Genomic DNA, 15368 nt, shown 5'->3' with positions numbered 1-15368 from the left:
CTTTCTCTCTCTTCATCTCTCTCTCTCTTTCTGTCCGTAGGGAGCAGTCCTGACTGCTATGCTGGTGACGAGGAATTTCTCCGGTAAATGTGTGTGTCTTCATAAACGCACAGCAGGTTGGCATTTATTGGGATGACTCATGATCTGGAGGCAGCTCTGCGGAGTGGTTACTCGCTGGCATAGCCACAAAGTCACAAAATCTGATTCTAAACCTAACCTTAACCACACTGCTAACTAACCCTAATGCCTAACCTTAAATTAAGACCAAAAAGATCATATTAATTTTCATGAATCTTTACAATATACCCTATTTTTTACTTTTCAGCTGGCCCATCTCGCGGAAATCTCTCAGTTCGACCTCCAGGGAAAGATTCATGACAATAAATGTCAAACTGCGCATGCACAAATGCATGCTACAGTCACATACACACACTCCGCAAGCGTACACACACACACACACACACACACACACACACACACACACACACACACACTCTTTCTCTCGTTTCACCTCCAATTTACTAAGTTTAACTACAATGGTATCTTGCATGGATCATCACATGTTTCTCTTCCACTTAGGGGTGTGAACTTTAAAACGTTACAACGAAGTTAAAAATGTTTATTTATTTTTTTGCCCACAAAATGTATATCACAGTGCAGTTATCACAAAACATATTCTTTGCCGTGTTATAGCCTAACTAGACGATGAAGGCCTGTTGTGTAATTTAAATAGGACCAGAGAGGTAGAAGTGAACTTTAGTGAATTTGCGAGGCATCGCAAGAAGAGACATTGCGAGATGTCAGATTACCAAGACAATTGCGCACAGTCCTTTGTCTGCCCCCTCCTCTCTCTCCCTCACGCTGGCTCGCCTGCTCTTTCTATTTGCTAAAGATACACATTTGTGCTCAGTCTTCGGTCTGGTGCGTGTAGACTATCCTAGCCTATTCATTGATGATAGGTCCCTGACTCTATCTGCCTTGTGGCCTGACCTGCCTATACACCCCTCCCCTTTCTCGGTCCCTCGCTCACCTGCTCTGCACGATGCTGTGTTTGTGTTCTTGGAAGTACAGCAACTAATCAGTCTCCTCCGTTCCAAAAATACTGAGTCTTAGCAGGCGAGGAGTCGATTTCTAGCGGAATCAAATCTTGACACTCAGAAATGGGAGTCGACGTGCAAGAAGTCGAGGAATCTATTATTTTCGAGTCGACTATCCACCACTACGTCATCGCCATTAACAGTTGGAAAAAAGGCAGAGAAAGGCAAACGACAGCAGCGAAGTCCTGCATGGCAATACTTTGAGAAGTTAAATGAGAAGGTAGTGAAATGCGAGGTACAGTATGGTAGTACAGGTGCAATGCTTAACCATCTGAAAGGGACGGACCGTAAGACCCAAACATATCCTGGTAGCAGCGAGGGGCCCCAACAACAAACATTAGACAACTTCACACTAAAGCGCACTGCATGACTGCCGTAAATAGAACTTCATTGAGCGCAATAGCAATTTGGGAATTTTCGCTTTAAAACGAAAACCGATGGCCGTTTAAACTTTAAAGGGAGAGTTCACCCAAATTACAAAATTACATATTGTTTTCCTTATCGTGGAAGCAGTCTATGGAAAAGGTATGACAGCAATCCATGTTTTGTTTTAGTTTCCCAGGCACTGTTAACACTTTAGCATTTGTGGCACCAATTCAAGTCATGGGATGGATATTAGCATTTTTCAGCAACATGTCCAAATAATCCAAAAGTATCTAAAATGAATTGTGAAGTTTACCAAAGTCACTTATGGATTATTTGAACATGATGTGCGAAAAATGCTAATTTTTGTGGTATCCAATTGGTAGTTACAGTCTTGTCTCATCGCTGCAACTCCCGTACGGACTCGGGAGATGCAAAGGTCGAGAGCCGTGTGTCCTCCGAAACACAACCCAACCAAGCCGCACTGCTTCTTGACACAATGCCCACTTAACCCGGAAGCTGCGACAGAGCCTGGACTCGAACCCAGAATCTCTAGTGGCACAGCTAGTACTGCGATGCAGCGCCTTAGACCACTGCACCACTCAGGGGGTCGACTTGAGTGGGATTTGTGCCACAAATGCTAAAACATTAGCATTTAGAAACAAATCAAATTTGTGGTGTGGACTACCAGTGAAATGCTTACTTACCGGCCCTTCCCAACAATGCAGAGAGAAAGAAAACAGAAATATTCTAAAAGTAAAACACGTGATAATAGATACACAATGAGTAACAATAACTTGGCTACTTTATACAAAGGGTACGAGTACCGACTCTATGTGCAAGGGTACGAGGGAATTGAGGTACACTACATGGCCATAAGTTAGTGGTAATGACTTCAAATGAGTGGATTCTGGCTATTTCAACCAACCCCGTTTTTGACAGGTGTATAAAATCGAGCACACAGCCATGCAATCTCGATAAACAAACATTGGTCGTAGAATGGCCCGTACTGAAGAGCTCAGTGACATTCAACGTGACACCGTCATAAGATGCCACCTTTCCAACAAGTCAGTTCATCAAATTTCTACCCTGCTAGATCAACTGTAAATGCTGTTATTGTGAAGTGGAGCAACAATATCTTGGCTCCAAAGTGGTAGACCACACAAGCGCACAGAGCGGGACCACCGAGTGCTGAAGCACGCAGCATGACAAAATCGTCTGTCCCCGGTTGTAACACTCACTACCGAGTTTCAAACTGACTCTGGAAGCAACGTCAGCACAAGAACGGTTCGTCGGGAGCTTCATGCAGGGTTTCAATGGCCAAGAAGCTACACACAAGCCTAAGATCACCATGCTTCACCACCTTGCAGTCTGACGGATGAATCAGGGTTTGCTACCTGCCCAACTGTAAAGTTTGGTGGAGGAGGAATAATGGTCTGGGGCTGTTTTTCATGGTTCGGGCCCCTTAGTTCCAGTGAAGGTAAATTGCTATAGCGCACAATGACATTGTGTGGCCTACCACTTTGCAGCCAAGCTGTTGTTGCTCCTAGATGTTTCCACTCAACAATAACAGCATTCACATTTGACTACCGCAGTTCTGTGTACATCTGGCCCTTCTTTGGACACTATACTAACAAACCTCCAAACGAGCTTCGATGCCATGCAACACTCATTCCGAGGTCTCCAACTGCTTTTAAATGCAAGTAAATCGGTTGAAGAGTGGATGCTCTTCAAACGATTTCTGCCCACACCCTCCCGCCCGACTAGCATCACTACCCTGGACAGTTCTGACTTAGAATATGTGGACAACTACAAATAGCTAGGTGTCTGGTTAGACTGTAAACTCTCCTTCCAGACTCACATTAAGCATCTCCAATCCAAAATTAAATCTAGAATCGGCTTCCTATTTCACAACAAAGCCTCCTTCACTCATGCTGCCAAACATACCCTCGTAAAACTGACTATCCTACCGATCCTTGACTTCGGCGATGTCATTTACAAAATAGCCTCCAACACTACTCAGCAAATTGGATGTAGTCTATCACAGTGCCATCTGTTTTTTCACCAAAGCCCCATATACCACCCACCACTGCAACCTGTATGCTCTCACTACATATTCGTCTCCAAACCCACTGGCTCCAGGTCATCTATGAGTCTTTGCTAGGTAAAGCCCTGCCTGATCTCAGCTCACTGTTCACCATAGCAACACCCACCCGTAGCACGCGCTCCAGCAGGTATATTTCTCTGGTCGTCCCCAAAGCCAACACTTCCTTTGACCGCCTTTACTTCCAGTTCTCTGCTGCCAATGACTGGAACGAATTGCAAAAATCACTGAAGCTGGAGTTTTATATCTCCCTCTAACTTTAAGCACAGCCAATCTGTAAATAGCACACCCAACTACTTCATCCCCATATTGTTACTTATCCTCTTGCTCTTTTGCATCCCAGTATCTCTACTTGGGGTGCAAAAGGGTGTGTTTGGGTATGTTTGGCAGCATGAATGAAGGAGGCTTTGTTGTAAAATAGGAAGCTGATTCTAGATTTAATCTATCACTCCAGTGTTAATGCTGAATTGTAATTATTTTGCCTCCATGGCCTATTTATTGCCTTACCTCCCTACTCTTCTACATTTGCACACACTGTACATAGATTTTTCTATTGTGTTATTGAGTGTACGTTTTGTTTATGTGTAACGCTGTGTTGTTGTTGTTGTTGTCGCACTGCTTTGCTTTATCTTCGCCAGGTCGCAGTTTTAAATGAGAACCTACCTGGTTAAATAAAGGTGAAATAAAACATTTAATAAAAAATTATATGCTTCCAACTTTGTGGCAAGGCCCTTTCCTGTTTCAGCATGACAATGCCCCCGTGGACAAAGCGAGGACAAAAATTGTTTGTTGAGATCGGTGTGGAAGAACTTGACTGGCCTCCACAGAGCCCTGGCCTCAACCCCATCGAACAACTTTGGGATGAATTGGAACGCCGACTGCAAGTCAGGTCTAATCGTCCAACATCAGTGCCCGTCCCCACAGCATTGTTCCAGCCTCTAGTGGAAAGCCTTCCCAGAAGAGTGGAGGCTGTTGTAGCAGCAAAGGGAGGACCAACTCCATATTAATGGCCGTGATTTTGGAATGAGATGTTTAACGAGGATGTGTCCATATATTTTTGGCCATATAGTGTAAATATGTCTAACTAAGAATAAAGTGATAGATAATAAATAGTCGCGGCTGCGTACGTGATGAGTCAGAAAAGTTATTTGCAAAAAAAAAAAAAAAAAAAAGTTCAATGCAGATAGTTCGGGTTAGCTATTTGGTATTTAAAATAACTATTTAGCAGTCTTATGGCTTGGGGACAGAACCTGTTCAAGGTCCTGTTGGTTCCAGACTTGGTGCGTCGGTACCGCTTGCCGTGCAGTAAAAGAGAGAACAGTCTCTGACTTGAAGAGAGGAGGGCCAGCCGCTGCCAGGGACGCTAAACCAAAGCATGTATTGCTGTCATACCTTGTACATAGACTGTTTACAGGGTAAGGAAACCAATGTGTCATTTGGTTGAACTATTTCTATAAGAAATATATTCCATTTGTCACATCCTCTGCACTCACACTGTGTCTGCTGACCCAGGTTATATGGGAAGGAGACTTGCATCTCAGAGTAGGAGGGCAGATCTGAGATCAGTTTAGCCTTTTAGATTATAATGAATGGACAGCGGAGGTACCTGATCCTAGATCAGCACTTACTCTGAGACGCTCGACTTACCTTGGACCTTACGTGACTTCCATCTGTCCACTTCACACTAACACACTTCTGTCTTCTCTTCCCTCGCTCCTTTCCGCTTTTCTTTTCTTTGCTTTCACTTGTTCTCTGTCTTTCTCTATTTCTCTCCCTCTCTCTGCGTCAGTTGGTAGACAGTCTACATCTCCGGCATCAATCACTACTGTGTCTGGAACTACCGCTGGGATAGTGGAGCAAGGTATCCTCTTTCTCTCCTCCCTCCATCACTCGCTTCTATACCTCCTCCTCCACTTGTACACCTTTTCTCCTCTCCCTCACACTCCTTTCCTCATCATTCCCTTTTGCTCGTGTTCTTCCTCTCATCCACTACCTCTTATCCCTCCTTCCCTCTCTTCATCCTCCCCTCCCCCTCTAACGAATAAGGCAGCATGCATGGCATATCCATCTCTCCCTCCCACCCCCTCGCTCTCTAACATGCTTTAGTCTTTTGTGCCTTTGGAGTCGTTTTCTGTATTTTTTCTGCCCTTCGTTCCCTCCCTCATGAGCAGTGTGTGAGGTGTATGTGGCTTGTTTGATGTGTGTGATAAATGCAGGTAACTGCCAAACTAAACAAAACACTGGAGTAAACTATGGATACAAATGATACTTAAAGCAGGTTCTTCCACACGTGTGGTTCCTGAGCTAATTAATCCGTTCACATCCTATCATGCTGAGGGTCATGTATAAAAATGCCCAGTTGCCCATTATGTTGGCCACCTTAGTTAGAAGAAGAGATTTCATTTACTTTGAAAGAAGGGTGTCAAAGGAGCATAGGGGGGTTAAAGTCAATCAGTCAGTACGTCAGTCACCAGATCTCAATCCAATTCAACACCTATTTCTCATGGAAGAATGGTGTCCCATCCCTCCAATAGAGTTCCAGGCACTGAGTGTTCAAAACATTAGGAACAACTGCTCTTTCCATTACATTGACTGACCAGGTGAATCCAGGTGAAAGCTATGATCCCTCATTGATGTCACCTGTTAAATCCACTTCAATCAGTGTAGATAAAGTGGAGGATACACTTTAAAGAAGGATTTCTGAGCCTTGAGACATGGATTGTGAATGTGTGCCATTCAGAGGGCGAATGGGTAAGGCAAGACAAAATATTTAAGTGCCTTTGAACAGGGTATGGTAGTAGGTGCCAGGCGCACCAGTTTGAGTGTGTCAAGGACCACAACGCTGCTGGGTTTTTCCCGCTCAACAGTTTCCTGTACGTATTGAGCAGAGACAAAATGCCAAGATGTCCTAGGACCATTCTTGATACATGCAGGAAACTGAGCATGAAAAACCCAGCAGCATTGCAGTTCTTGACCCAAACCAGTGTGTCTGGCACCAACTACCATACCCTGTTTAAAGGCACTTACATATGTTGTCTTGCCCATTCACAATCCATGTTTCAAGGATAAAAAGATAATTATTTAACCCGTCTCCTCCCCTTCATCTACACTGATTGAAGTGGATTTAACAAGTGACATCAATAAGGGATCATAGCTTTCACCTGGATTCACCTGGTCAGTCCATGTCGTCGACTCCTGCCCCCTTTCTACATTTTGTTGCATTACAGCCTTATTCTAAAATGGATTTAAAACACACACACCATCAATCTACACATAATACCTGATAGTGACAAAGCAAAAACTTTTTTTTAGAAATTTTAGCAAATGTATAAAAAAAATCCTAACCAAAATACCTTATTTACAGTTGAGCTCAATTTCAAGTCTCCTAACAAAGGGTCTGAATACTTACAGTTGAAGTCGGAAGTTTGCATACACTTAGGTTGGAGTCATTAGAACTAGTTTTTCATCCACTCAAATTTCTTGTTAACAAACTATAGTTTTGGCAAGTCGGGTTGGACATCTACTTTGTGCATGACACAAGTAATTTTTCCAACAATTGTTTACAGACAGATTATTTCACTTATAATAAACTGTATCACAATTCCAATGGAACAGAAGTTTACAAACACTAAGTTGACTGTGCCTTTAAAAAATTGACGTAATTCCAGAAAATTATGTCATGGCTTTATAAACTTCTGATAGGCAAATTGACATAATTTGAGTCAATTGGAGGTGTACCTGTGGATGTATTTCAAGGCCAACCTTCAAACTCAGTGCCTCTTTGCTTGACATCATGGGAAAATCAAAGGAAACCATGCACAAAAGTAGGTGTCCAAACTACAGTTTGTTAACAAGAAATGTGTGGAGTGCTTGAAAAACGAGTTTTAATGACTCCAACCTAAGTGTATGTAAACTTCCGACTTCAACTGTAAGTATTCGGACCCTTTGTTAGGAGACTTGAAATTGAGCTCAGGTGCATCCTGTTTCCATTGATTCTCCTGGAGATGTTTCTACAACCTGATTGGAGTCCAACTGTGGTAAATTCCATTGATTGGACATGATTTGGAAAGGCACACACCTGTCTAATTAAGGTCCCACAGTTGACAGTGCATGTCAGAGCAAAAACCAAGCCATGGGATCAAAGGAATTGTCCGTAAAGCTCCAAGACAGGATTGTGTTGAGGCACCGATCTGGGGAAAGGTACCAAAAAATGTCTGCAGCATTGAAGGTCTTCAAGAACACAGTGGCCTCCAACATTCTTAAATGGATGAAGTTTGGGAAATCTGCTCAATCTGGGGAGAAGGGCTTCGGTCAGGGAGGTGACCAAGCACCCGATGGTCACTCTGACAGAGCTCCAGAGTTCCTCTGTGGAGATGGGAGAACCTTCCAGAAGGACAACCATCTCTGCAGCACTCCACCAATCAGGCCTTCATGGCAGAGTGGTCAGACGGACACCACTCCTCAGTAAAAGGCACATGACAGTTTGTCAAAGGCACCTAAAGGACTCTCATACCATGAGAAACAAGATTCTCTGGTCTGATGAAACTAAGATTGAACTCATTGGCCTGAATGCCAAGCGTCACATCTGGAAGAAACCTGACACCATCCCTACGGTGAAGCATGGTGGTGGCAGCATCATGCTGTGGCGATGTTTTTCAGCAGCAGGTACTGGGAGACTAGTCAGGATCAAGGGAAAGATTAACGGAGCAAAGTACAGAGAGATCCTTGATGAAAACCTGCTCCAGAGCACTCAGGACCTCAGACTGGGGCGAAGGTTCACCTTCAACATGACAATGACCCGAAGCACATAGCCAAGACAAAGCAGGAGTGGCTTCTGGATAGAGGGTTTTAGACTTTGCTATAAAATGCTATAGCTCAAATCCGATCATTGATCTCTCAACGGATCGTTGACAAACTCCATTACTGCAGTAATGAAATAATAACGTTTACTTGTTTTGAAGAAATGTAAAGGTCTCTCCTTTTTGATTACAATAATTCCACAACATTCATCCTGAGAGTTTGAGAGGATCTGCAGAGAAGAATGCGAGAAACTCCCCAAATACAGGTGGGCCAAGCTTGACTCGAGGCTGCCAAAGGTGCTTAAATAAAGTACTGAGTGAAGGGTCTGAATTTCTAAAAACCTGTTTTTGCTTTGTCATTATGAGGTATTGTGTGCAGATTGATGAGGGGGGGAAAATTATTTAATCTGTGTGTGTGAGAGTGAACGTATTCATTCATACAGAAATGCAAGTTCTTATGAGTATGTGATCTATTTCTATTGTAATGCCACTGGTGAGATCTCCACTATCGTCTAGGTTTAATGTGCTCAGCCTGTAATACACTTGTCCCCCCCCTGTGACCGGTTCGTACATAAAACATTGTCAATTCAGGCTGTAAAGGCATCAGTTTCCACCTTAACTAGCTTTAACGGCGTGCCGCTGGAAAAACACGGGGACAATATGCACACTCTCTTAATATAACACCATTTTCCGCCACCATTTCCGGATTTTCAGATGACTTCCGGGTGTTGGCTGAACGCGGTGTGCAATCAGGTTGTAGCAGTCTGTTGTTTACCCCTGGCTGACCGTTGGGCACATCATCAGGCATTAATTAGTCACTCTTTCAAGGTGGTGGAAAATTGTTTTATTAAGACAGACAGTCTATTTAACCTGCTTTTTGGCTGGTGGTACACCATTAAAGCTAGTTAAAGAGGAAACCGATACCTTAGGCACATGAAGCCTAGACAATAGTTGAGGTCTAGCGGCTGCCTAGGCTAGTAAAGAATGTGTGTATCATAATTTTCATGGCACTTCATACTATAATATATTCCCAGAGGAATCCCCTAATCTTAATCTGAGTGAATCCCACCTGCCTCTGAGATTAACAAAGCCATTATTATACACCTGCTTCTTCATTCCATATTCCCCTGCCCTTTGACCCCTAATCCCCAGTGTGTGTGTGTTGTGGGAGTGTTTATGAATGTTTTACTGTGTGTTAGTTTGTAAGGGTTTACAGTAGTTTGTGTGTGTATACGAGCTTGAGTGTGTTGGCTTTCGAGAGCTCTGTGTGTGTGTGTGTGTGTGTGTGTGTGTGTGTGTGTGTTAGAGGGTTTGTTGAGTTTGCAGACAGAGTTCAGTGTGTGTGTTAGCTAGCTAGCAGACAGAGTTCAGTGTGTGTGTTAGCTAGCTAGGAGTAAGCTAGGTATCAACACTCATGCGTGTGTATGTTTGAGGTGTGTTTTAGTAAATGAGTGTGTATGTTTGAGGTGTGTTTTAGTAAATGAGTGTGTATGTTTGAGGTGTGTTTTAGTAAATGAGTGTGTATGAACACCCTCTGAGAGTGTGTTCTCAATCTCTTTCGCAGCCAAGAGTCTCCTCAACAAGAAGGCTGATATCAAGGTAAGACACAAAAACATGTGTATCCTCCCCTCCTCTCTTTCTGCCCCACCTGCAATTGCGATTGACAGTGACAGTTTTGTGGGCATGCTCTTTGGGTGTGTGTGTGTTTATTCTCACTCTGTGTCCACTGGGCATTATGTCGCCTGTGTGTATAGCCTATTGGTCTGACTTTCCAGCATAGTCGGATACGCTCTAGCTGTGTAGTTAGAATGTAATATTCATGTGGACTGACTTGATCGCACAGAGGGCAACCCAAACATACTGTATATATAACATAAGCTGTTCTTTTTTTGTGAGCAACTTTATTTAGTTTTGTAATTTTTATTTTACGATCAAATAAATGCATAGAAATATAACCCCCGACCCCATTCAGCCACCCGCCTACATTTTTATTTTTATTTTACCTTTATTTAACCAGGCAAGTCAGTTAAGAACAAATTCTTATTTTCAATGACGGTCTAGGAACAGTGGGTTAACTGCCTGTTCAGGGGCAGAACGACAGATTTGTACCTTGTCTAGCACAGATTATTCTCGCTGTCGATAATTCTGATGTTATAACATCTAATAGTAACTGTATTCACTGGTTAAATGGCAGAGAGTGATGTGGTTGCCATCTTAGAACTTAACATTCACAGCTGCATGTCAACAGTAATCTTCTCTGATTGATTGAGAGATTCAAGGGGCTATCATCGTTAAGTAGCACAATAGGTGGAAACCATTGGATATTTAAATTCATGCACTTCAAAATGTATTTTGTAATTTTTCCTCAGAAGCATTTACAGAGCCTTCAGAAAGTATACACACCCCATTTTCTTGTGTTACTACAGACGGAGTTTAAAATTAATTTGAGAATGTGTCTCTGGACTACACACACACACACAATACCCTATAATGTCAAAGTGGAATTGTGTTTTTTTCTTATTTTATTTTACAAATTAATTTAAAATTAAAAGCTGAAATGGCTTGAGTCAATAAGTATTCAAACCCTTTTCTATGACAAGCCTAAATACGTTTTTAAAAATGTCACAATTACATAATTAGTTGCATGGACTCACTGTGTACAAAAGTGTTTAAAGTGATTTTTGAATGACTACCTCATATCTGTACACTCTACATTATCTGTAAGGTCCCTCAGTCAAACAGTGATTTCAAACACAGATTCAACCACAAAGACCAGGGAGGTTTTGCATTGCCTCGCAAAGGGCACCTATTGGTAGATTGGTAAAAAAAAAAATTAAAGCAGACATTGAATATCCCTTTGATCATGGTGAAGTTATTAATTACACTTTGGATGGTGTATCAATACACCCACAAAGTTGCAGGCGTCCTTCTTAACTCAGTTGCCGGAGAGGAAGAAAACCGCTCAGGGATTTCACCATGAGGCCAATGGAAGTAACAGAATCCAAAATATTCCAAAACATGCATCCTGTTTGCAATAAGGTACTAAATTAAAACAGCAAAAAATGTGGTAAAAACCAAAGCGGTATGTTTAGGGCAAACACATTCAAGAATGGTGGTGGCTGCATCATGCTATGGGTATGCTTGTCATCGGCAAAGACTAGGAAGAATTTTGGATAAAAATAAACGGAAGAGCTAAGCACAGGCAAAATCCTAGAGGAAAACCTGGTTCAGTCTGCTTTCCAACACACACTGGGAGACCAATTCACCTTTCAGCTGGACAATAACCTAAAACACAAGGCCAAATATATACCGGAGTTGCTTACCAAGATGACATTAAATATTCCTGAGTGGTCTAGTACTGTTTTGACTGTTTTGAAAATTTGTCTTGAAAATCTATGGCAAGCAATGGTCAACGGGATACCAGGGTCCTATTTTTCCATATTCTGTTCCAGTTTAAGGCCAGGCAACAGATTTTTTTCCCATCTGATTTTGCAATATTTTGCAACTATAACTTCCATACTTTCATAAAATCTACAAATAAATTGGCAGTAATGTATATAAATATTTTATTTGTATCATTTTATCCCAACTCCGTCAACGACAACCTACCATAAATGTCGTTCTTGATAGCATGTTTTATGTAGAACTTCAACCGCTGTTTTTAAAACTCTCCATGTTGAATCATGTCAGTCAAAGGCTTGTTTTCCCGAAGCATATCGTAAGCTAGTCCATACATGGCTATATCCTTTGTAGACGTTGTGCTTCGTGTTGACAGAGTAGTAATTTCCTGACATCCGATTGGTTACTGGCATTTAAAGGCCTTTTCCGGCAACCTGATTGGTTAAAATGTCTCGCGTGCCGCGCAGTACTTTGTTTGAAAATATCTCCTGTGAAGAATCAACGTAAAGAGAGAAAATTAGAAAATCTTGAAAAATATACCTACAGTATGTGAATAAAAATAGGCTCAGTTAGCCAATGCAAGAAAAGCAGTGACTGAAAGAAAAAAATGTGCCTGATCCTCCAATCGAGGAGGAGGAAAAGGAGGTAGCAGAGCATTGAGACGCAAATTAGTTGAGATAAAGATGACAACTAGCAGCGATCAACCAGACAGCAGCCAGCCAACAGTGGCTTTTATTCCACATGTCCAAGTTGTCAATTAACCAACTTGAACATGATTTGATTTGCCCGAAGTTTCTAAACACTGGACTGAAAACCACCACCCAGTGATTCTGTCATCCTGTCGTGATAGAATGTGCAGACTGTGAAGGTGACTGAAGGTGAAGGTGACTGACTGTGAAGGTGAAGGTGACTGACTGTGAAGGTGAAGGTGACTGACTGTGAAGGTGACTGAAGGTGAAGGTGACTGTGAAGGTGACTGAAGGTGAAGGTGACTGTGAAGGTGACTGAAGGTGAAGGTGACTGTGAAGGTGACTGACTGTGAAGGTGAAGGTGACTGAAGGTGAAGGTGACTGAAGGTGAAGGTGACTGTGAAGGTGACTGAAGGTGAAGGTGACTGTGAAGGTGACTGAAGGTGAAGGTGACTGTGAAGGTGACTGACTGTGAAGGTGAAGGTGACTGACTGTGAAGGTGACTGAAGGTGAAGGTGACTGACTGTGAAGGTGACTGACTGTGAAGGTGACTGACTGTGAAGGTGACTGAAGGTGAAGGTGACTGTGAAGGTGACTGACTGTGAAGGTGACTGAAGGTGAAGGTGACTGAAGGTGAAGGTGACTGAAGGTGAAGGTGACTGTGAAGGTGACTGAGATGCATTTAGTAGTTATGTACTTACACTTCCTCCAGGCTCCAGGAGATGGTTCTTCTAGCCCAGGACTTGGACTTGGTTATGCAAATCTTAAGAAAATAAGCAAAGTTCTAGGGATTCCTTCATTGAGTCTCAGCTCATATTTTGTATTTGAATTTATTATGGATCTACTCTTCCTGGGGTCCAGCAAAATGAAGGCAGTTTATATATTTTATAAACTTTACAACACACTGTGTGCCCTCGGGCCCTACTCCAACACTACCACATATCTACAGTACTAAATCCATGTGTATGTATAGTGCACATGTTATCTTGTGTGTACAGTTGAAGTCAGATGTTTACATGCACCTTAGCCAAATACATTTAAACTCAGTTTCACAATTCCTGACATTTTATCCTCGTAAAAATTCCCAGTCTTACATCAGTTAGGATCACCACTTTATTTAAGAATGTGAAATGTCAGAATAATAGTAGAGAGAATTATTTATTTCTGCTTTTATTTCTTTCATCACATTCCCAGTGGGTCAGAAGTTTACATACACTAAATTAGTATTTGGTAGCATTGCCTTTAAGTTGTTTAACTTGGGTCAAATGTTTCAGGTAGCCTTCCACAAGTTTCCCACAACAAGTTGGGTGAATTTTGGCCCATTCTTCCTGATAGAGCTGGTGTAACTGAGTCAGGTTTGTAGGCCTCCTTGCTCACACACGCTTTTTCAGTTCTGCCCAAAAATATTCTATGGGATTGAGGTCAGGGCTTTGTGATAGCCACTCCAATACCTTGACTTTGTTGTCCTTAAGCCATTTTGCCACAACTTTGGAAGTATGCTTGGGGTCATTGTCCATTTGGAAGACCCATTTGCGACCAAGCTTTAACTTCCTGATTGATGTCTTGAGATGTTGCTTCAATATATCCACATAATTTTTCTTCCTTTTGATGTCATCTATTTTGTGAAGTGCACCAGTCCCTCCTGCAGCAAAGCACCCCCACAACATGATGCTGCCACCCCCGTGCTTCACGGTTGGGATGCTGTTCTTCGGCTTGCAAGCCTCCCCCTTTTTCCTCCAAACACAACGATGGTCATTATGGCCAAACAGTTCAATTTTTGTTTCATCAGACCAGAGGACATTTCTCCAAAAAGTACGATCTTTGCCCCAATGTGCAGTTGCAAACCGTAGTCTGGCTTTTTTATAACGGTTTTGGAGCAGTGGCTTCTTCCTTGCGGAGCGGCCTTTCAGGTTATGTATATATAGGACTCGTTTTACTGTGGATATAGATACTTTTGTACCTGTTTCCTCCAGCATCTTCAAGGTCCTTTGCTGTTGTTCTGCGATTGATTTGCACTTTTCGCACCAAAGTACGTTCATCTCTAGGAGACAGAAGGCATCTCTTTCCTGGGCGGTATGACGGTCCCATGGTGTTTATACTTGCGTACTATTGTTTGTACAGATGAACGTGGTACCTTCAGGCATTTGGAGATTGCTCCCAAGGATGAATCAGACTTGTGGAGGTCTACAATATTTTTTCTGAGGTCTTGGCTGATTTCTTTTGATTTTCCCGTGATGTCCAGCAAAGAGGCACTGAGTTTGAAGGTTGGCCTTGAAATACATCCACAGGTAAAAAATGATGTCAATTAGCCTATCAGAAGCTTCTAAAATCATGACATATTTTTCTGGAATTTTCCAAGCTGTTTAATGGCACAGTCAACTTAGTGAATGTAAACTTCTGACCCACTGGAATTGCGATACAGTGAATAACTGAAATAATTTGTCTGTAAACAATTGTTGGAAAAATGACTTGTGTCATGCACAAAGTAGATGTCCTACCCGACTTGCCAAAACTAGAGTTTGTTAACAAGAAATTTGTGGAGTGGTTGAAAAACAAGTTAATGACTCCAACCTAAGTGTATGTAAACTTCCGACTTCAACTGTATGCATGTATGTGTCTGTCTGTGCCAATGTTTGTGTTGCTTCAGTCTCAGCTGTTCCATGTGGTGTTTCTTAAAAATAAAAATAAATGTTACTGCTTGCGTCAGTTACTCAATGTGGAATAGAGTTCCACGTAGTCATGGCTCTGTTGTACTGTGTGCCTCCCATAGTCTGTTCTGGACTTGGGTACTGTGAAGAGACCTTTTGTGGCATGTCTTGTGAGGTATGCATGGGTGTCCGAGCTGTGTGCCAGTAGTTTAGGCAGACAGCTCAGTGCATTCAACATATTAATACCTCTCATAAATAAAAGTAGTGAT

General features: G+C 42.3%; 1 protein-coding gene across 5 annotated transcripts in view; it reads left to right on the top strand.

Moving 5' to 3' along the window:
- Positions 1–15368, top strand: part of LOC135544700 (calcium/calmodulin-dependent protein kinase type II subunit beta-like) — a 60868-nt gene that overhangs the window by 27780 nt on the left and 17720 nt on the right. For 3 of the 5 annotated variants that reach the window (XM_064972539.1, XM_064972537.1, XM_064972535.1), the window contains exons 12-14: positions 41–89; positions 5354–5425; positions 9928–9962. In XM_064972539.1, coding sequence (XP_064828611.1) covers positions 41–89; positions 5354–5425; positions 9928–9962 — 156 coding nt within the window. The remainder of the gene's footprint in view (positions 1–40; positions 90–5353; positions 5426–9927; positions 9963–15368) is intronic. The other 2 variants (XM_064972538.1, XM_064972536.1) reach the window with 1 other exon arrangement.

The sequence above is a fragment of the Oncorhynchus masou genome, chromosome 8, assembly GCF_036934945.1.
Source record: "Oncorhynchus masou masou isolate Uvic2021 chromosome 8, UVic_Omas_1.1, whole genome shotgun sequence".
Classification (NCBI taxonomy): domain Eukaryota; kingdom Metazoa; phylum Chordata; class Actinopteri; order Salmoniformes; family Salmonidae; genus Oncorhynchus; species Oncorhynchus masou.
Note: the sequence above shows the minus strand (reverse complement) of the source record. Positions and strands in the feature narration are given on the sequence as shown.